At 44.0% G+C, this 21907-nt stretch overlaps 3 protein-coding genes across 4 annotated transcripts; all 3 read left to right on the top strand.

The window, feature by feature from the left end:
* The first annotated feature begins 71 nt into the window (after positions 1 to 71).
* LOC112077042 (tetraspanin-1) lies at positions 72 to 1650 on the top strand. The gene is made up of 4 exons (XM_024143651.1): positions 72 to 184; positions 403 to 537; positions 750 to 842; positions 1123 to 1650. The coding sequence occupies exons 1-4, from the start codon at positions 176 to 178 to the stop codon at positions 1174 to 1176; spliced, it is 291 nt and encodes a 96-aa protein (XP_023999419.1). The 5' UTR covers positions 72 to 175; the 3' UTR covers positions 1177 to 1650.
* A 1066-nt stretch (positions 1651 to 2716) lies between these two features.
* On the top strand, positions 2717 to 8872 carry LOC112077041 (DAN domain family, member 5). Of its 2 annotated transcripts, XM_070441541.1 has the most exons (7): positions 2717 to 3192; positions 4194 to 4391; positions 5529 to 5603; positions 6022 to 6129; positions 6783 to 6938; positions 7258 to 7341; positions 8716 to 8872. In XM_070441541.1, the coding sequence occupies exons 1-7, from the start codon at positions 3055 to 3057 to the stop codon at positions 8773 to 8775; spliced, it is 819 nt and encodes a 272-aa protein (XP_070297642.1). In that variant the 5' UTR covers positions 2717 to 3054; the 3' UTR covers positions 8776 to 8872. The 2 variants fall into 2 exon arrangements, with proteins under 2 accessions (XP_070297642.1, XP_070297643.1); XM_070441542.1 differs by lacking the exons at positions 7258 to 7341; positions 8716 to 8872 and adding an exon at positions 7108 to 7251.
* A 71-nt stretch (positions 8873 to 8943) lies between these two features.
* On the top strand, positions 8944 to 11556 carry dand5 (DAN domain family, member 5). Its single transcript, XM_070441543.1, has 2 exons — positions 8944 to 10558; positions 10770 to 11556. Exons 1-2 carry the CDS (start codon positions 10037 to 10039, stop codon positions 11061 to 11063), a joined length of 816 nt encoding a protein of 271 aa, XP_070297644.1. The 5' UTR covers positions 8944 to 10036; the 3' UTR covers positions 11064 to 11556.
* Positions 11557 to 21907: the final 10351 nt, after the last annotated feature.

Here is a 21907-nt window from a genome sequence, read left to right as displayed (position 1 = left end):
AGTAAATCAAATTGCCTAATGTTGGGACAATAAAGCTTTTCTGAATTTGTGGAAATGGGTTTGTGTTCTGTTTTAGGCTAAGGAAGTTCTTGAGGACCTTAGTGAGAAGATTGTTGCCAGGATTAAAAAAGACTATGGGAAGGATGAGAGCCTGACTTCACTATGGAATGGCACCATGGAACAGGTATACTTCATTCATTCATATTAAGTAGTGAATTTACTGCCACTCWGCCAGTGGATGTTATTAGCGCACTTTTGTGTACTCAATAAATGCATATGTTCTTATGCAGATTATTTACAGGTTTCAGAGAAGGCAGTGGTGCTTGGCTACGCTAGTTGCTTACTGTGTTCTGTAGATGCTACCATGTCATAATGATTTGTGTCTCTGTGCTTCCCTCCTAGTTCAAGTGCTGTGGATACCGCAATTACACAGACTTCGATGGATCCCCTTTTCAAGAGAACTCAACTAACTCTATGTACCCACCAACATGTTGTAGTACAACTGAAACCTGTGCAGTTGCTGCTGCTAAAACTTCGGTACAGATGTCTAATAGTACAATACAGGGTCATCCGATGTGCTGTATTTAGACCAGGAGGGTTTCCTTACACTTTGGTTGGGTCACATAGTCATGAAAAACTCCTGCCCCTGGCTAGGTTTTACATTTAATAGCCTGTGTTTGTGTGTTTATAATCATTGAATCCCCATACAGCTATCTAATTCTAATACTGGAGTACTGTTTCCTCCCCAGAATGTCATTGGCTGCTTTACCATGTTGCTGAACCTGATCGAGGACAACGCTGTCATCATTGGAGCTGTTGGACTGGGCATCGCTGCTCTTGAGGTACAGTACACCTGTTACAATACACCTGCATCCCAAATAGCATCATATTCCCTACATAGTGCACAACGTTTGACCAGAGCCCTATGGGCCCTCTTCAGGAGTAGTGCATTATAAAGGTAATAGGGCGCAATTTGGGCCCTAGTCAAAAGTAGTGCACTGTAAAGGGATTAGGATGCCATTTGGGTCCTGGTCAAAAGTAGTGCACTATAAAGGGATTAGGGTGCCATTTGGAACGTAACCATTATATTGCGTTAACACTTGTGACCTGTCATCGTTTCAGATTGCTGCCATGGTGGTGTCAATGGTTCTCTACCAACAGATTGGTAACAAGTAGCACTGAGGACCCCGACATCCAGGACCATCCATGACCACGCCTGTTAAATCATCATCATCATCATGACATCTTCAGTCGACATGTTTAATTTCAAACACCAAAGATTATTAAAATATTTCAATTATAAAATAAAAATGAGAGAGGAAGGAGCGTTGTTCAAAACCCTGTTGTGAATCGATCACCTCCATGGTATATCAACAATATCTGTGCACATATACTGTATAGGGCCTACTGTATGCATTCAGTACTTATTTATGTGTACATTAGATTCCTTTGTCTCTATCCTTATTTGTTTCTTGCTCAAGTTGAAGACTTTACATGAATGCATGATGTTTTGTGTTGAGAAGGTGATTGCTTTACACTTGCTCTAACTGGCAAGACTTTTTTTTGTTATTATTTCAACTGTCTTGAATGGATATACAGTGTCTCTTTTTGTACATATAAATATTGAAGTTTAGAAATGACCACATTCAATCTGACTTGTTTATTTCTTGTTCTATTCTTTGAGGAAATTATAAACTTGTTCTTATTTGCAATAGTTTCTCAATCATATTCACCTAAAGTTGGCATCTACTAGGCTACTTTTTAGATCAGACTTGCAGATTCAGTGCCTCTTTTTAAATCCCTGCTGAAGACAAGACTTTTATGAAGATGCTTTTAATGTATGATTTTAATTAGCAATTTTTTTCATTCTCCTTCCTCCTGTCTTTGTTAGTATTTTTATTTTATCATATGAAGCACTTTTACCTGTATTGACAGCAAACTCCACTGTGTTCTTGTGGACCTTCAAGGCTGCATACATTTTTCGGTATCCTTCCCCAGATCTGTGCCTTGGCACAATCCTGTCTTGGAGCTCTACGGACAATTATTTCGACCTCAAGGCTTTGTTTTTGCTCTGACATGCACTGTCAACTGTGGGACCTTATATACACAAGTGTGTGCCTTTCCAAATCATGTACAAACAATTGAATTTACCACAGGTGGACTCCAATCAAGTTGTAGAAGCATCTCGAGGATGATCAATGGAAACAACACGCTGAATACTTATGTAAATAAGGTATTCGTTTTTTATTGTTAATACACTTGCAAACATTTCTAAAAACCTGTTTTTGCTTTGTCATTATGGGGTATTGTGTGTAGATTGCTGAGGGGATAAAAAATATATATTTTAGAATAAGGCTAACGTCACAAAATGTGGAAAAAGTCAAGGGGTCTGAATACTTTCCGATGCGCTGTAGTGTCATAGATTTACATACAGAATAATATGAAATGCTCTGAGACCAGGTTGCTATTGAAAAGCACAATAGAAATAAAGTTAACTACATTGTATCCTCGAGCTACATCTATTGTTACAAAATGTTAATTGTGACACCTCTGATTATGACCTTATGACCCAGAATTGCGTTGCCATGGAAACGGGTGCGCATTGCTATGCAGGTTCGTGTTCGTGCCCCTGTCAAAAGAAGATACCAATAGCAAGTTAGCTTGTCAGCTGGGCTAGCTAAATACCACTTGTAGCCTACAAAAAGGTAATTAAGAATGCAAGTGCAACTGATTAATTTGTCAATTATTGAACAGCTAATAAGGAATTTCTTAACTTTTAGCTTTTGCCTTTGGCCAATTTTATTATTTTTCTGGTCATTATTAAAGCAAGGGTGATACAGTAGCTAACTAGCTAACGTTATTTAACTAGCTACAAATGCAAATTTTTCAAAATGAATATGAAATATCCAAACCTATAGTAGCTAGTTAACTTCTAGCTAACTTTGGATAACATTATTTTTGCATGTAATGAGTGCTTGTCATGTCAATGATGGATAACAATTCAACAACAACGTTGAGTATTGAAAATGTCCAGATTAATGGTCTATGTGAAAAATGTTAACCTGTATGTATGGTTTCCGTAGATTGAACCAACCGGTTCATGACATTACAGCGCAGTCAGTCATGTCCAGACTACATCACCTGTATGGCCTGTTGAGGTACCTAATGATGTTACTCAGTGGCATCATATTTGTAAGTGCACCTTTTTTTTGTGTGCTTTTTGGGGGGTTTATCTGTAGATTATACCAGAAGAGGCTATTAGGCTGGACCTCAATCAAACCCGCACTGCAGAACGATTACATTCACTACAACATGTAGGTTGGAGTGAAAGTTCGATAGAATCGTCAGACCACAGGGAATCCGAGAATCTCCATGGTGCCACTTTTTAGGATGTCAATATAAATTAATGTATTTATGGTTGTTTGTAATTTTGTCTTCCCTTTGAATCATTGTGTGTTATTGTTTTTACCATTGAGGACCACTTTGGAAACAAGCGTTTTAATTAATACTTTCAAGTGATATCCTCTGGGTCCACATTGCACGTTTTGATGTCTGTTACCCTAAAACAATTCAATTCAAATAGCTTTTTAGTCCAAGACTTAATCTGTTCTAGGAAACTGGCCCTATGTGTTACAGATGGTATGCTCAGGATAGTCCAACGTTTTAAATTCCATATAGTTTAGTTGAGGCCCTGCATTCATTTCAGAATCTAGTTTGAACAACTCTTAGCCCGCATCTACAGTAAATGTTGGGGAAAACACGATAATGATGCATCAATATGATCAATCTCATGTTAATTCACCCAATCAGTATGTCCAATGTCAATACACTCTATCAATACCCTCAATCTGATGGATGCGCATCTCATTCTCTAACCCAATATGGTCGCCGGACCAGTTCCCCCACGGGACACCATCTTCAATCAGAAGGTCCTACAATCTAGTCATTCTAACTCTATGGTCCATCTCTTCCCCCCTCCAGGTGAATCCATTCTAGTCATTCTAACTCTATGGTCCATCTCTTCCCCCCTCCAGGTGAATCCATTCTAGTCATTCTAACTCTATGGTCCATCTCTTCTCCCATCCAGGTGAATCCATTCTAGTCATTCTAACTCTATGGTCCATCTCTTCTCCCATCCAGGTGAATCCATTCTAGTCATTCTAACTCTATAGTCCATCTCTTCTCCCATCCAGGTGAGTGGCCTTGTGCTGTTTGGCCTAGGCGTGTGGATCAGGTACGGGGCGGCCACCTTTGTCCAGGTGATGGGTTCTTTCTCGGCACAGCTGGTGACCATCAGCTATGTGTGTATGTGCCTGGGGGCCATCCTGTCTCTGCTGGGGTTCATTGGCTGCTACGGGGCCTGGAGCGAGAACCGCTGCCTCATCATGCTGGTAAGAGACTGTGAATCCCAAACCACCCCCCCACCCCTACCAATTCGCTCTGAGGGCCCTCTGTTGACGCGTGTTGTTGTCGTCGAAACTCTGAGGGTGACTTCCAGAGGGTGGCAAGGGGGTCAATAAACTCTTAACTTCTGGACACACTCGTGACTTGAATGAGGAAATTTATGTTCCACTTTTAAATAATAAAACAAACATGAAATTCAAATGAACAAATTCCCCCTGTCGTTTTACAAGATATAAACCTCATCAACAGTATAACATGGGGGGGGGGGGGGGCTACCATTTGGGGCTCAGTCTAGAAGAAAGGTGGGTCTCTTTTGTGGAGTGTAGTCTTCATAAAGTCTTGGTAATGGTTGAGAGTCTGTTAGAAGGAGCCATTTTGGCCTACTTATTTGGTTGTTGTGTTGTGTAGTCTATACCCTTGTTTCTCAAACCTCTCCTCGGGGACCCACAGATGTTTCACAATTTTGTTGTAGCCCTGAACTAGCACACCTGGGCCACGTTCAGTTGCCAAATGTTGTCGAACGTTGCAGATAGTAATGCCATGAATATAGCCGACATGATTCCTTGTTCCACATGTTGGAGAGGCATGTTTGTTCTACATAACATATTTCTATCTGAACGTTCCAAGATGTGTCCTTCTGAATGGATTTAAGTAGTCAAGGGCTTGATTATTAGTTGAATCAGATGTGCTAGGCAAGTTCCACGGAGAGATTTGATGGTTGTTCTATAGTCTTTGTGTATTCCACTTAAAGAGATTGAAAGGGATCTTAAGCATTTACAAATTCGTAACATATCGTACGAATTGGAGTTGCTAACATAGCGTAAGAATTGCATGATTTTTAAAAATCTATATTTTTTTTAGGACATAGCATATCATACGAAATGGATGATGTTGTACACAATTGTGCACACTTTTCAGGGGCCCGTTTTGGCTACTTTCAAAACTACTGGGCGAAATTATACAAAACATCTGTAGCGTCACTTTAATTTGTACACTATGTTGGGTCATAGGTCACAGGAGACCAGGAAGTGGGGATGCACAGGTATAGAGAGTGTACAGTTCTTACCCTGCTCACCTTTGAAACTATGTTGTGGTTGATTCTAACCCTCTCCTTGATCTGACAGTATTTCTTCATCGTGTCAATGATGTTTACAGCTGAGGTTACTGGGGTTATTTTCATCTTGGTGTACAAAGATCTGGTAAGCACAGACGATCCACTCTCACGCCCTCACTGGCTCAACTGTAACTATGATAATGTACAAAACACAGATTATCCACTCACCCTCACTGTTTAAACTGTAAAGAAGATGCCATACAAAGCACATATGATCCACTCACACCCTCACTGTCTAAACTGCWAAATAAATACTGTATAAAGCGCAGACAATCCACATTGACCCTATCCTCACTGTCTAAACTGCAACAAAGATACTGTATAAAGCACAGATGATCTACTCACTCTCACTGTCTAAACTGCAACAAAGAAACTGTACAAAGCACAGATGATTCACGCACAGCCTTACTGTCTGAACTGCTACAAAGATGCTGTAAAGTTTTCTTGGCGTGATTAACAGTCAAGCACTGGGGTAAATGATTGGGTGACTTCCTGTGTTTTAGGTGGAGGTTACGATTCGTGGAGCCAGTAAGGACTCTTTACGGATGTCCTATATGGGACCAACGGCTGCAGACCCCATATCAACAGCCTGGAACACCATCATGGTCCATGTGAGTGGGCTATGTGAACTCTGACTTTAAAGGGGCAATCAGCAGTTGCTACATTCATTTTTGGACTTATAAATTAATTATATGTACCCATTGATTCTTGTAGTATATAACTTATAAATGCCTCATGAGCTTAGTTCAGAACCCAAAATATACTGTAAGCTTGTTTTACTCCAATGTTTGTTAAAAAAGTAAATGTAAACAAACACTATATAGCCTAAAAACATGGTTACAACGATGATGTTGATATCATGGATGGTCAGTCCTTGAATCCATATCTCTGTTTATGAATTTGAGTGGTTATATTTCTCCAGCCTCATCCCTCAGCTTTTTACCGAAACGGGTGGGGGGAGGACGCTTTGTTATTGTTTTTACTGCTGATTGCCGCTTTAATACCAGTAGGATCTACCATACCCTGGGTACCAGTCTATCATTCCACTCCTTGCCTCTACTTGTCATGACAAACTTTGGCATATGACACGAACTACAAGGAGTGGAATGTTTGCACAAAACAGGTCTGGTTTTCAGACTAGAGCAACCATTCTTCACTGTACATGTGCAAAAGCCCCGGAAGAAACAAGAAACAAACGGAATTGTCAATGGGCACCAATAGAAGCCCACTGTCTCAATGCTCTGCCTTTCTCTACTGTGTGCAGTACAAGTGCTGTGGCTTTGACAACTCCACGGCTGACTTCAAGAACTCTGTGTTCAGTGCTAACACTGGCCTGTTGTACCCCAAGACGTGCTGTGTTGACCTGACGAGCAGCGCCTGCGACGGCCTCGACACCACCCAGGGCCTGATACACCCAAAGGTAGGGAACACTTTTCCATATGAATAAGCCGAGCCAAACCAAGCTGTACCGAGCCGGCCTGGTTACACATCAACCATAGCTGGACCGACTTTGACCCCTTTTACACTATCGTGTTGACCCACATCAAACTGTGCTGGTTTGGATATTTTCTTACATTTGTCTTTTTCAGCATGGTTCCAGAAACTATGGTGGATGTAGCAGTGTCAAAAGCCATTACTCCTTTACCTATTTCTAAGGGCCAAATCCTAACTTGGGTAGTGGCCATGTCTTGTGAAGGAACAGATGGTGACGTCCTCTTTATCTATCTGTCGGTCACCAGAGCTGCATTACCAAACTGATCAATGTGATCCAGGACCAGAGCGTCATCTTTGGCTCCACCGCTTCTGGCATCTGTGTTATGGAGGTAAGTGTCCTTTCAGATTTGCCCAAACATATATGGTGAGATTTACCCAAATTTACACTACCGTTCAAAAGTTTGTGGTCACTTAGAAATGACCTTGTTTTTGTCCATTAAAATAACATAACATTTATCAGAAATACAGTGTAGACATTGTTAATGTTGTAAATGACTATTGTAGCTGGAAACGGCTGATTTATTTTAATGGAATATCTACATAGGTGTACAGAGGCCCATTATCAGCAGCCATCGCTCCTGTGTTCCAATGGCACGTTGTGTTACCTAATCCAAGTTTATCATTTTAAAAGGCTAATTGATCATTAGAAAACCCTTTTGCAATTATGTTAGCACAGCTGAAAACTGTTGTTCTGATTAAAGAAGCAATAAAACTGGCCTTCTTTAGACTAGTTGAGTATCTGGATCATCAGCATTTGGGGGTTCGATTACAGGCTCAAAATGGCCAGAAACTAAGAACTTTCTTCTGAAACTCGTCAGTCTATTCTTGTTCTGAGAAACGTATATGGTGAGAGTTGCCCAAACGTATATGGTGAGAGTTACCCAAATGTATATGGTGAGAGTTACCCAAATGTATATGGTGAGAGTTGCCCAAACGTATATGGTGAGAGTTACCCAAACATATATGGGGACAAAATGACTAGAGGGTAGAGACATTGGCCACAAACAGCCACAGGTGGTTTCCATTGTGATCACCATCGTGTAAATGAAAGTCTTAAACAGTAAATTGGCCTTGTGAATCAACATGGATCAGACAAAATAACACAATCACTGCTAGCTGTTATTGAGTCTCTCACTCAGGAAGACAGTGTCATGAATGGAGTCATTTCAATAGTGGATGCCAATGCAGATAAGACTAAGGCTGCATCCCAAATGGAACCCTATTCCCTATATGGTGCACTATTTTTGACCAGGGCCCATAGGGCTCTGATCAAAGGTAGTGCACCATGTACAGTAGGGAATAGCATGCTATTTGGGATGCAGTCGTATGCTATTTGGGATGCAGATCTGCCTTGGCATCCACTATTGAAATGACTCCATTCATGACACTGTCTTCCCGAGAGACTCCACAACCACTAACACCAACCCAACACAAATGAACTGAAACATTAACTTAGCCTCAAAGTTAGACTTTTGTGTTAAAACATAGTTTCCACGTGCACCGTGTGTGTGCGCGTGCTCGATGTGAACAACCCCATTACCACATGAGTGAACTCAGCAAAGCCGGCTAAACCTTTTTCAGAAAGAGTCAGAGTTAGACAGAGATATAGTTTCCTCCCGTGGCCTGTGGTGTGTGTTAAGGATGCTTCAATGTGTTTCCCGTGTCCTAATGCGTGTGTGTGGTTTTTGTTGTGTCTGTTTCAGTTGGCGTCCATGATGGTGTCAGTAGTGTTGTTCGTCAGACTAGGCAACACCTATTATTAGACCAGCAGCAACACAGAGCCTGACCCAGGCATGGTAGGCCAACCAGGCCAGAGACTTGCAGATGAGACTTCCATAATAAATGAGACTTGCAGATGAAGCCTCCTTGTCAGTAGACTGTGGTTATTGTGGTGCTTAGGGTTTATGGTAGATGTGGGAGGGTGGGTGTCTCTCTCTGTATGTGAATTTGTGATGATTAGCAGTCTAGTGAACAGGAAAACTCTTTGACAACTACTCCCTCTTGTGGAATATATCTGAAGTGTCAGAGGCAGAATCACAGTATCATGGTCAGTCACATGTCTGGGAACATTAAGTAACATTGAGTTATAATATAATAATATATGCCATTTAGCAGACACTTTAATCCAAAGGGGGTTACGGTAGTGCGTCCATAMATTTTTGTTCTCCTTAACAGTCACTTCACTCAGTAACAGTTATTCTGAACTTCACTTGGTCAGGTGTCTAACAGATAGAGGCTGCCTATGGGAAAGTTAATGTGTCAGTTAACACCGAGCCTGTCCATGGGAACTCCCAGCAGGGTTCTAGAACTCCAGACAGCCAGTGACTGATCAGGTCATGGGTGAGAGAACACAGGACTCTAATGGCATTATGATGGGCCATAACAAGGGAGCTGGGCTTTAGGCTTTATACCCACGGAACATAAACCCATTATGACTTTACCACCACATGTAATGAAAGCCCCTTGTTTGGCTAGGTATTATTCTCAGTTGATACAGGGTACTCTCAAACTCACATCCTCAGAGCCTAGAAAAACTCAATAGGACTACTTTCAAATGCTTTCACCACCGTTCAAACACTCACCTGTAATAAACTGAAACCCTTTGAAGTTGTAAATGTCAATGGATCTTATGACCCAGCAGGTGTAGTTCAGTCTTTGGGCGGTTCTTGATGTTTAAAGAAAGATGTTTTTATGGTATTATGTCATGTTTTTATGATTTGTGTTGATCCCAGGAAGAGTAGCTGCTGCTTCAGCAACTCCAAAATCCTAATGTCAGGTGTGATATACTGACCAATAGCATGGGAATTATGACACCTTCCAAGAGGTGAAGCCTGGGTTGGTTGGTCCTTATAAAAGGCTGCCACCAACTCGTGTCTCATATCCCAGACTGAAGGTTTCGATGTGGAACCTTGAACCACTAAAATATAAACAACCAATTGATTATTGATTTATTTGCTGGGGAATAATTAGGTTTTTCTGAATCTGGAACAAAATATCTAAGATTTTTCTTTTTGTTGGGAAAAAATGACTTTCTTCATCAACTTTGTGTTTTTGTCCACATTTTCTGCCGTGGCTTTGTCTCTTCCATTCCCTCACAACTCCATCAAGAGCGTTCCCAAGAATGGCGCGAGYCGGGACTTTGAATCATCSGGTAACGGTCCAGTCGACGAACAGGAGCCTATTCGGGGAACGGTCAAAGTAGTCAAACTCAACCCCAATAACCTGGGTCTGTCGGGTCTTTTTAGACGAGGCGGGATTTCCCTCCGAGGTGCGCCCGGTCCGAGGATGCCTTTCCCAGCCTTCTTGTCCTCGGGTCGCCCTGGCCCTCCTGCCAAAGCAGCTGCGGTGCCTCTGCATCCACTGTCACATCTGCACCACGMCAGTCAGGGCAATGGCGGGGTGGGTATGAAGAAGAGGCAGGGATTTGAGATGTGGCAGAGGGCCATGGATAAGAGCGAYCACAGTAAGACCATGTCCATGTCGCTGCCCCTCAGTCTGAAGGACTCTGCCAACAGACAGAGCTGCGCCGCGGTGCCTTTTACTCAGGTGAGGCAGACCTTTCAATTTTGGTTAACAATAGACAAAGATGTTGTAGGGCAATAGAGGACAGTAGGCCTCATGTTTAATCAAATTATTAGACTAAATTAGAAAGTTAAAAGGGATATTTKTTTTAATAARTAGGGCCTAATGCTTGAAACATCAAAATACGAAATGTTTATGCGAGTCTAATTTWAAAAAAWWTATMTTCCATGTGCAGCGGATAACGTCGGAGGGCTGCAACGCGGTGACAGTCCACAACAAACTGTGCTTCGGTCAATGCAGTTCGCTGTTCGTCCCGTCTGGTTGGGAGTCTGCCAGGCTGACGGGTGCAGGGGGACACCGCCGTGCGCCCTGTTCCCGTTGCGCTCCATCCAAGGCCCACACGGTGACCGTGCCTCTGCGCTGTGGGATGGAGGTGCGGGAGAAGCGCGTGATGGTGGTGGAAGAATGCAAGTGTGAGACTGGTCGCGAGGAGGGGAATATCGGGGCTGTGGCCTCCATGCACTTGTAACTGAAGATACTGTAGTTTAAGGGCGACATTTTCCTAGTGCAAAAGCTCTGTGCGAATTAGAAAACGCCCACTGCGAGATTATAATGAAGTTTACAGTATTTTTTGCACATTGCAACGCAACATTTTTGCACTACGAAAATATCGCCCTAAATGCTTGTTTCCCCCCTCACAGCACCTGCTCTAGCCTATTTTTAGACTCGATTATTGTTTTTGGACAGAAAATATTTATATCGTGATGTCAGATGTGGACATTGATTATGTTTATTGTATGTGTGAGTCTGAATTTCTAATTCAGAGAAAAACGATTTGGAGACAAGTGCCACCAATGATTGTTGACAAGTGACTAACATTTTTTAGTCATGAACATTTCTGTTCAACCCTTTGGCAGAATGAGTCATCCACTCTGGACAAGTGTAATAATGTTGAACAACTTGTTTAGTTTCATCTGAACTGAACTGCATTTTGTTTTTGTGAAATAAAAATGTCAATCTATTTTTGGCTTGTCACTTGGTTTTTACCCTTGATGTGCTTTGATTCATGCAAGAGAATCTACATCGAAACATGGGGAAAACATGTAGTATTCCAAGAGAATCTACATTAAACATGTAGTATTCCAAGAGAATCTACATATAAACATGTAGTATTCCAAGAGAATCTACATATAAAACATGTAGTATTCCAAGAGAATCTACATCGAAACATGGGGAAACATGTAGTATTCCAAGAGAATCTACATATAAAACATGTAGTATTCCAAGAGAATCTACATAGAAACAGTAGTATTCCAAGAGAATCTACATAGAAAACATGTAGTATTCCAAGAGAATCTACATAAGAAAACATGTAGTATTCCAAGAGAATCTACATAGAAAAAATGTAGTATTCCAAGAGAATCTACATATAAAACATGTAGTATTCCAAGAGAATCTACATCGAAAATGTAGTATTCCAAGAGAATCTACATAGAAAAATGTGTATTCCAAGAGAATCTACATAGAAACATGTAGTATTCCAGAGAATCTACATAGAAAACGTAGTATTCCATGCACTATAGTATTCCAGTAGTATCGGCCTCCATGTTTTATTAAAATGTTTTAGTGCAGTTTCACCACACTCCAGTTACATCTGAAAGCAGTGAACTGCCCAAATGGTACCCTATTTCTTATTTAGTGCACTATAGTCAGAAGTATTGCACTCTATAGGGGATAGGGTGCCATTTGGGATGAAGAGCTGGTGTGTACACRAGCATTGAACATGGGCACTTTAGAGGAGCAAACAGAGGGAATTGTTTCAGCATGAGACACTGCATTATGTATCAGGCATCTTGTCTCTTTCTCCCCTGGCTCTTTCACTGTGGTGGGAATTCTTCTTGACATCCTTAAAGCCACAATCTGGAGTTTGTGTTTCAGCAAAACGGTGGCCCCGCCCCACAACTTGGTTTGGTATAAAACTGAGGGATAATGTAACCACTCAAAAATTCAAATCTGTTGTACCAATGATTCTTTAAGGTTATACTGAGCTTATGAGGCATTTATAAGTTCCATTCCTCAACAATCAATGGGTATATCATTAGTTGAAATTACTATTGAACAGTGTCCCAGATCTCAGACTGTAGCTTTTAAACCTGCAGATGCACTTGAGTGTTTTCAGGGGCCTAAAACAAGTATTATTCATTTATTTCCTGGAACCTGGACCTGTGTGAGTGCATGAGTGCATGTGCGTGCACGCATGTGTGTTTGTGTGTGCATGTGTATTTGTACGTGCATGCATATGCATGTGTGTGTGTGTGTCTGGTAAAATGAACTCATCCCACACATCCATACATCACCAGCAGAATATAAAGGAGGCTCTTCTTTACATTGTGTAGCCTAGCCTTGGCATGCTGTCAATAACACCGCTTACTTACTTACTCACAGCAATTTGCATTCAGTGTTTTATAAAGCTATGGGGGATGCTTGCATTGATTGAGGCCCATGGATTTAGGCCTACATTTGCATTTGCAAAGGGTTGACGGGTATATTTCCACAAAAGAGTTTGATGAGAATAATATTTGCTCTGGACTTAACATATAGAATCAAATAAGGGGGTCTGGTTAGTAAGGAAGTGAAGGTCTGGGCTGTTATTTCCCATCTCTGTTGAGTGGGGAGGTTACGAAGGTAAACTAACATATCCAATCAGAGTTCTCTGAGCTCTGAGGTCTACATCTCAATCATCCATTTGGCGTGCTAATTGATCAAGATATTTAATCAACAGACTGACTGGATATTCCAAGACTGAATCTAAGTATGTTGAATGTTTGCATATAGTGGGGGGGGGGTCATGCATTATATGCTGGGAAGTACTGAGTGATCTTGAGATTGCGATCTCATGAGCAAAAAGCTTCATATCTCTTCGCCCTATATCTTCCCCTTCTCCTCCTCACATTCCATGTGACTCGTCTTCCTTCCTCTCTTCTCTGGAGAGAGAGGGGGGGAGATAGAAGAGAGGTAAGGGGGAGGGTGATGGGAACACAGGAGGAACACTAGAGTATAGAGGGGGAGAGAGAGAGAGGGGGACAGAGAGAAGGGGAGAGTAAAAGAAAGGGTACAGGATGGAGGATGGAGGAGGGGGGTCGGGGGTGATTGGAACAAACAAGGAGCACTAGAGTGCGCCCACTTAGCGAGACAGATGTCAGCCCTCTTGCATTGTGGGACCTTCGTCGAGCACTCCTGCGTTTTTAAAGATGGCCTGGTTCCCATGGCGAGGGAGGGAGGGAATAGGGGCAGAGTGACGACGACGGTGGGGCTTATTCGTTTTTTGGTGTAGGCACGGCGACGCTGCCAAGTTCAACGCCTGGGGGATCCGATCATCGTCATGGCGGATCGCTAAGTGGCCTAGTTAACGCCAAAAGACAAACAATGAAGCTCACAGAGTTTACACTTTCTTCAGGGGTCCCAGAGTTTAGTGGGAAGAATCGTAGTGAAGTGATCACATTTCAAGTGCTCCGTGCAATTAGAATAGGTTAGAATAGGTTCATTGTCCCCATTTTAGAGTCAGCGATTAGAAGCCCATTCCGTTTGCATTCGTAGTCATTTATACTGAACAAAAATATAAACGCAAGATGTAAAGTGTTGGTCCCATGTTTCATGAGCTGAAATAAAAGATGGCAGACATTTTTCGTGTGCACAAACAGCTTATTTCTCAAAAATGTGGTGCCCAAATTTGTTTACATCCCTATTAGTGAGCATTTCTCCATTTCCAAGATAATCCATCCATCTGACAGGTGTGGCATATCAAAAAGCTGATGAAACAGCATGATCATTACTCAGGTTCACCTTGTGCTGGGGACAATAAAAGGCCACTCTGAAACGTGCAGTTTTGTCTTACAACACAATGCCACAGATGTCTCAAGTTTTGAGGGGGTGTTCAGTTGGCATGCTGACTGCAGGTATATCCACCAGAGCTGTTGCCAGAGAATTTAATGTTAATATCTCTACCATAAGCCGCCTCCAATTTCGTTTTAGAGAATTTGGTACGTCCAACCGGCCTTACAACCGCAGACCGTGTAACCACACCAGCCCAGATGTCCAAATCCGGCTTCTTTACCTGCGGGATCGTCTGATACCAGTCAACCGGCCAGCTGATGAAACTGAGGAGTATTTCTGTCTGTAATAATGCACTTTTGTGGGGAAAAACTCATTCTGACTGGCAGAGCCTGGCTCCCCAGTGAGTGGGCCTGGCTCCCCAGTGGGTGGGCCTGGCTCCCGAGTGGGCCTGGCTAGTGGGTGGGCCTGGCCCCCCAGTGAGTTGGCCTGGCTCCCCAGTGAGTTTGGCCCTGTCTCCCCAGTGAGTGGGCCTGGCTCCCCAGTGGGTGGGCCTGCTCCCCAGTGGGTGGGCCTGGCTCCCTAGTGGGTGGGCCTGGCTCCCCAGTGAGTTGGCCTGGCTCCCCAGTGAGTTGGCCTGTCTCCCCAGTGAGTGGGCCTGGCTCCCCAGTGGGTGGGCCTGGCTCCCCAGTGGGTGGCCTGGCTCCCAGTGAGTTGGCCTGTCTCCCAGTGAGTTGGCTCCCCAGTGAGTTAATGAATTTAGTTAAATTGACAGATTTCCTTATATGAACTGTAACTCAGTAAAATCATTGAAATTGTTGAATGTTGCGTTGATTATATACAGTACATTCGGAAGTATCAGACCCCTTGACTTTTTCCACATTTTGTTACATTACAGCCTTATTCTAAAATGTATCAAATATTTTGTTCCCTCATCAATTTACACACAATACCGCATATTGAAATGCAAAAACAGGTTTTTAGAAATGTTTGCAAATGTAGATTTTTTTTAAACGGAAATATCATATTTACATAAGTATTCAGACCTACTCAGCCTGATATCCCCATGTCTCTGAGCTGTGTGGTGGGTTCTGCTCCTTGAAGCACCTTTGGCATCGATTACAGCCTCTCTCTGTACTTTGTCCTTTCATCTTTCCCTTGATCCTGACTAGTCTCCCAGTCCCTGCCACTGAAAAACATCCCCACAGCATGATGCTGCCACCACTATGCTTCACCGTAGGGATGGTGCCAGGTTTCCTCCAGACGTGACGCTCGGCATTCAGGCCAAAGAGTTTAATCTTGGTTTCATCAGACCAAAGAATCTTGTTTCTCATGGTCTGAGAGTCCTTTAGGTGCCTTTGGGCAAGCTCCAAGCGGGCTGTCATGTGCCTTTTACTGAGGAGTGGCTTCCGTCTGACCACTCTACCATAAAAGCCTGATTGGTGGAGTGCTGCAGAGATGGTTGTCATGGAAGGTTCTCCCATCTCCATAGAGGAACTATGGAGCTCTGACAGATTGACCATCAGGTTCTTGGTCACCTCCCTGACCAAGGCCCTTCTCCCCCGATTGCTCAGTTTGGCCGGGCGACCAGCTCTAGGAAGAGCCTTGGTGGTTCCAAACTTCTTCCATTTAAGAATAATGGAGGCCACTGTGTTCTTGGGGACCTTCAATGCTGCATACATTTTCTGGTACCATTCCCCAGATCTGTGCCTCGACAGAATCCTGTCTCAGAGCTCTACGGACAATTCCTTCGACCGCATGGCATTGGTTTTTGCTCTGACATGCACTGTCAACTGTGGTACCTTATATAGACAGGTGTGTGCTTTTCCAAATCATGTGAAATCCATTGATGTTGGACTCCAATCAAGTTGTAGAAACATCTCAAGGATAATCAATGAAAACAGGATGCACCTGAGCTCAATTTCAAGTCTCATAGCAAAGTGTCTGAAATACTTATGTAAATAAGGTATTTCTGTTATTATTTTTAATACATTTGCAAACATTTCTAAAAACCTATTTAATCTTTCTCATTATGGGGTGTTGTGTGTAGATTAATGAGGAAGAATATTTATTTAATCAATTTTAGAATAAGGCTGTAACGTAACAAAATGTGGAAAAAGTCAAGGGGTCTGAATACTTTCCGAATGCACTGGATTTGTTCAGTATACATTGATTGTAAATCTCACTGTGTACCTTACTGAATATTGGTGGTTAGTTAGGTCACCTCTCAGTTATCCCATCAAATTGAGTTAACCAGAACCACCAAGCAAACCAGGCCTGTGATCTTTGACCTGACCAGCTTGGCCATCAGAGCCTTTTGGAGCAACCAGTTTTATTGGTAGTTAGACCTACTCAGCCTGATATCCCCATGTCTCTGAGCTGTGTGGTTGGTTCTGCTCCTTCACACTTCCGACAGTGGGGCTAATTGAAAGGCTCCGGATGGCATGGCAGAGGACCGGACCTTCCCCAAACGCCTGAGGCTTTCCTGGGCTTTAGATGTTGAAATGCCAGGCTAGAGGAGTCAGTTGCTAGGTCCTGGGCAATAGGCGATAGCCGGTAGAATAGCTGGTCTTTACACCAATACAGTGGTAGATACATTCTATGGCACCAACGACAGGAGCAGCTGGGCAGGGAGACAGTGCCCGGGGGCTGTGCCAGCTTGCCGGGTGCTGGGGGGGGGCAGAGATGGGTGTAGCCGGGGGGATGGGGATGGGCACAATAATGAGGAGGACTTGGAGATGTGTGCCAGTAATGGTGCCAGTCTGCCAGTCTATGAAACCTCTTTCACAATTAGTGGAGCAAAGAGACTTGCTATGGATAGGATTATACTACATCATAATTTATTGTCAGTTGAGATCGTCTCACTCTGCTAACAGTATCAAGCTGAGACAGAAGAATCCCTCTGATTGTGAGGGAATAGAAAGAGAAGGGTTCATTCATAGATACTATCATGGGCCAGGTTCTATCATGGGTCTTACTGTGTCCGATAACATTCTCAAACCATGGATTCATCCCAAATGGCACCCTATTTCATACGTAGTGCACTACTTTTGACCAAGGCCCATAGGGTGGGCCCTGGTCAAAAGTAGTGAAACAAATATAGTGTGGGATTTGGGCCACAACCACCATGTTCCTGGACAGGTGACCACTCTTCCATATCCAGTGGAGCTGGAGTGTAGGATAGAATAGAATCAGTATTTGGGATGACGTCAGTCGGCTGTTCAGGAGCTGCCATTGTCCCCCTGTCTCTCCCTTTCCTTCCTTCCCAGTGTGTGTGTGTGTGTGTTGTGTGTGTGTGTGTGTGTGTGTGTGTGTGTGTGTGTGTGTGTGTGGTGTGTGTTGTGTGTGTGTTGTGTGTGTGTGTGTGTGTGTGTGTGTGTGTGTGTGTGTGTGTGTGTGTGGGATGATAATGATGTTGTCATTGTGGTGGCAGGTGCAGGGCTGTGTGAGCTGCAGGTGACGTCTCTCGTCGTTCCCTTAATGATTCCAATTAACATAATCAAGACCTGGCAGGGCGAAGAGAATGGAGACCGCTGCACCTCCTCTCTCGTCTTGCCCTGTTTCTTCCCCTCCTCCTCCTCCTCCTCACCCTGCAGTGGGCTTTCATCACCGCACGTCGCCATGGCGCCCGCCCCATGCCATCATCCATCCATCGGGTTCCTGTCACACACGCACACACACATTAGATACACACAGACACACATGCAAATACACACACACACACCACTCACCATTTCTCCTCATGGGCAGAAAAACAGCACAGCTCTCTCCACCCTCCCCTGCCAGTTACCACGACCATCGCTACCCGGCACCGCTTAAAACAAACATGACGTCTAAAAGCTCCTAAACGGTCTACTTCAGAAGCACTTAGGAGAATCTCCACTCAACTTATTGTCTAACGACGACAGGAAGTAGAGAGGGAGGATTGCCAGGTTCTAACGAGGCGGGATAAGATCGTTGTTTAGATATGGTTTTCTTTGCCGAGGGAGCTGGGTAGTGACATGTCACACATGGTTTTAGGACAGAGGAGGCGAGCGCTTGTTGGCACGGGAGCAAGGGGGGCAGGGATAAAAGAGCCCTATCGTTTTGGATGCGTGTGTAGTGTGGGTGAGTCGGGGATACTGTAAAAGCCTCCAGCTGGGTCAGTGAGTGACAGACTCAGGGGATCCAGGGGCGAACTCCTTCTGCTCAGAATGTGGAGTTAACTGTTGTAAGTAAGTGCAGAGAGAAAGTAGTCTCGCTTTGCCAAACTCAAGTGTTAATGGATTGTGTGTCAGACGCAGCAGGTGGGGAGAGGAGACTACAGAAAAAGTCACTTCTACTGATCCCCTGCATCCGTCTGTATCGCTCAGATAAGAAACAGGGAGACTGTATTCATTCATTTAGAATATGCGTGACACATACCAACATGCATCATGAAGGACTAGTTCAGCCAAATGTCAAGTTCACCTTATTTTCCATAACACTACCAAGTATCCAATCAGGCATAGTAACGTGTAGAACCACACCAGTCGGAACATACAGTACCATTCTAGTTCCATTCCAACATTTATTCTACTCTATTTCTCATGATGCATCAAAAGAATGGGTTTCACCATCCAGATTCATTCCTCCAAATCTCTTACAGAACAAAGTGAAGGACAGAGTGGGAACGACCGAACAAGGCCAAGACGGAGACATTGATCTGGCTGACTAAGGTGATCTAAATTATAGAAACATATGAAACCCTTTTGGTTTCCTGGTTTCATCTAACCAAGCCTGATTCTAGCTGACAGGTGTGTGTGTGTGTGTGTGTGTGTGTGTGTGTGTGTGTGTGTGTGTGTGTGTGTGTGTGTATGGTGTGTGTGTGTGTGTGTGTGTGTGTGTGTGTGTGTGTGTGTGTGTGTGTGTGTGTGTGTGTGTGTGTGTGTGTGTGTGTGTGTGTGTGTGTGTGTGTGAGTGCGTGCGTGCGTGCGTGCGTGCGTATCTGTGCATGCGAGTGGTTCTTTCTGTATGTGTGTGTATCAGTATTTGTGTGTGTGTGTGAGAGAGAGAGAGTTGGATTTGTCTATTTATTAGTTGGTATGGGGGCACTTTCACTCGTCCAGACCTCCAGAAAATCCATCATGACGTCTGTGAGAAAATCTTTGATGAGTTTCTGTCTCTGTCCGAAATGGCACCCTATTCCCTTTAAAGTGCACGTCAAAAGTAGGGAATAGGGTGCCTTTTGGGACATCTGTCTACCCGCAGCTCCATTTTCCTGCATTTCTCAGCCAATCCATTCCAATGTCTTCCTCTATCCATGGTTCAGACATGTCCCAAGCCCAGAAGCCAACAGCGGGAAGGGTTGTGAGGACCCGCCAAACATGGTGGATACGGTAGGTGTAGTAATCTGACTCCAGACACTCTCACGCACTCCAGACAGTTTTAGCTCTTTTGAAGTGGGCTTTTATGTGATGGCACACACACACACACACTTTTACGACATTGTAAAATGCGTCATTGATTGAAATCGAATGGAGTGGTTGAGTGGAGTAGTTTGGTGATCTGGCCACCGGCAGGGTTTGAGCGAGAGAGAAAGAAAGAGAGAGCCAGACAGACAGAGAGAGAAAGGGAGGAAGGGAAAGTGAGAGAGAGAGAGAGAGGGAGGGAGGAATGGAAAGAGAGAGGCAGAGAGAGAGAGAGGGAGGGAGGAAGGAAGGAAGTGAAAGAGGGAGTTATAATCCTGGTGGAGCGCTGATTTCGCCAGGCCAAACGAATCGCCTCCAGGATCCTGTCACTATCTCTATGAAGATAAATGGTATCATTAAACAGGCTCTGTCATCGATTAAACATCCTGTTGGAATCCTGTTTTTTTATGTGGAAATACAAAATTGCAATGGATAACGTTCAACATGATTCAACGTTTCAGGGTTTGTAACAGAGAGTCCAAAACCATTCCAAAATTCAAARAAAGCTGCAGCGGTTTTAACCTTTACTTGTGTTACTGCCAAAAAACGGTGTTTCACACCAAGCAATTTGAGTTGAATACATGTTGTTATWACGMGGACTATGTCATATTGYCTGATTATGATTATTACAATACCTACTACTAGCAGCTACAATGCTATTAGTACCAACGGCAATACGAGATCCATTCATGATAAATACACACTCAAATGCCATGGAGATGGATGTGTGTCTACAAAAGCACACAGGCATTGTTGCTTTGGCCGTGAGGTGTGTGTGTTTGTGTGGGCCTGAGTGTGTGTGTGMMGTGMYMYMGYGAGWYRACASAGAYYYYGWYWAAYWGTGTGTGTGTGAGAGTGAGTGAGTGATTAGGTTATGTGATATCTGTCTGTCTTTGTGTATGCACTCATATGTGTGTATCTGTAGTGTGTGTGCTTTCTTGCCTGCATGTGTGTGTGTGTGTGTGTGTGTGCCACAGAGGGAGGAAGTATAAGGGGGTGCAGGTGGCATGGAGCAGGCTGGCGCGGGCGGGCACAGGCACACTGTCCCCTGGCAATGCCAACACCATCTGTCATAGAGAGGAACATCTGCAGCCCAAGGTGCCCTTGTCACCCAGCGTTAGAGTAACCAGTTTGGCGTTTCCATTGGAAGCGACCTGGCATAGCCAGAGCCACGCAAGTTAGTGTTGTGCTGTGTTCTGTATGTGTGTTTGTGTTGAGAGAGAGAGAGGAGGGAGGAGTGTGTGTGTGTGTGTGTGTGTGTGTGTGTGTGTGTGTGTGTGTGTGTGTGTGTGTGTGTGTGTGTGTGTGTGTGTGTGTGTGTGTGTGTGTGTGTGTGTGTGTGTGTGTGTGTGTGTGTGTGTGTGTGTGTGTATTAGAGAGACAGAGGGAGTGTTTGTATAGAGGGAGAGAGTATGAGAGAGTGAGAAACCAAACCAAAGCCAAAACAACATGGCTGTGCAAAGCGTTGACCCAGCTGGACCCAGTTGCATGCAGAGTCATGTCCCTCCTGATGCTAGTGTGCCACTGCATCCACACCGCTGCCAGACTTAGCCCTGCAAGCCCTCTCTCCTACCCTCCTGCCTCTCCTCTCCTCCTGTGTCTCCTCTCCTGTCTCCTCCTCCTGTGTCTCTCCTCCTCCGTGTCTCTCCTCCTCCTGTGTCTCTCCTCCTGTGTCTCCTCTCTCCTCTCCTCTCCTCCTGTGTCTCTCCTCTCCTCCTGTGTCTCTCCTCCTGTGTCTCTCCTTCCGTCTCTCCTCTCCTCCTGTGCTCTCCTCTCCTCCTGTGTCTCTCCTCTCCTCCTGTGTCTCTCCTCCGGTGTCTCTCCTTTCCTCCGGTGTCTCTCTTTCTCCGGTGTCTCTCCTTTCCTCCGGTGTTGCTCCTCCTCTTTTTGTCGTAATGTATTTTTCGTATGTGTCGCCCCCAGAGAGACTAGCTGTCATCATGGCGTCAGCTATTTGCATCCAAATCAAATCAATCTCCCTCTTACCTCTCCTCTCCTCTCGCGTCTCTCCTCTCTTCTCCCTGCTATATTCTGGCACTCACCACCTTCTCTCTCCAGTTATATCTCCCTTTTTTTCGTCCCTCTGAAAAAAAAGCAGATGGTCCCTCTTTCC

Source organism: Salvelinus sp. IW2-2015, unplaced genomic scaffold (genome assembly GCF_002910315.2).
Source record: "Salvelinus sp. IW2-2015 unplaced genomic scaffold, ASM291031v2 Un_scaffold4223, whole genome shotgun sequence".
NCBI lineage: Eukaryota > Metazoa > Chordata > Actinopteri > Salmoniformes > Salmonidae > Salvelinus > Salvelinus sp. IW2-2015.
This window is presented reverse-complemented; position numbering and strand designations above follow the sequence as displayed.

Coding starts and splice junctions, on each gene's coding strand:
- LOC112077042 (XM_024143651.1), top strand. Junction 538..749: donor TTGCTGCTGCTAAAACTTCG/GTACAGATGTCT, acceptor TTTCCTCCCCAG/AATGTCATTGGCTGCTTTAC. Junction 843..1,122: donor TGGGCATCGCTGCTCTTGAG/GTACAGTACACC, acceptor TCATCGTTTCAG/ATTGCTGCCATGGTGGTGTC.
- LOC112077041 (XM_070441541.1), top strand. CDS start 3,055: ATGTTAACCTGTATGTATGGTTTCCGTAGATTGAACCAACCGGTTCAT. Junction 4,392..5,528: donor ACCGCTGCCTCATCATGCTG/GTAAGAGACTGT, acceptor TTGATCTGACAG/TATTTCTTCATCGTGTCAAT. Junction 6,939..7,257: donor AGGGCCTGATACACCCAAAG/GTAGGGAACACT, acceptor GTCGGTCACCAG/AGCTGCATTACCAAACTGAT.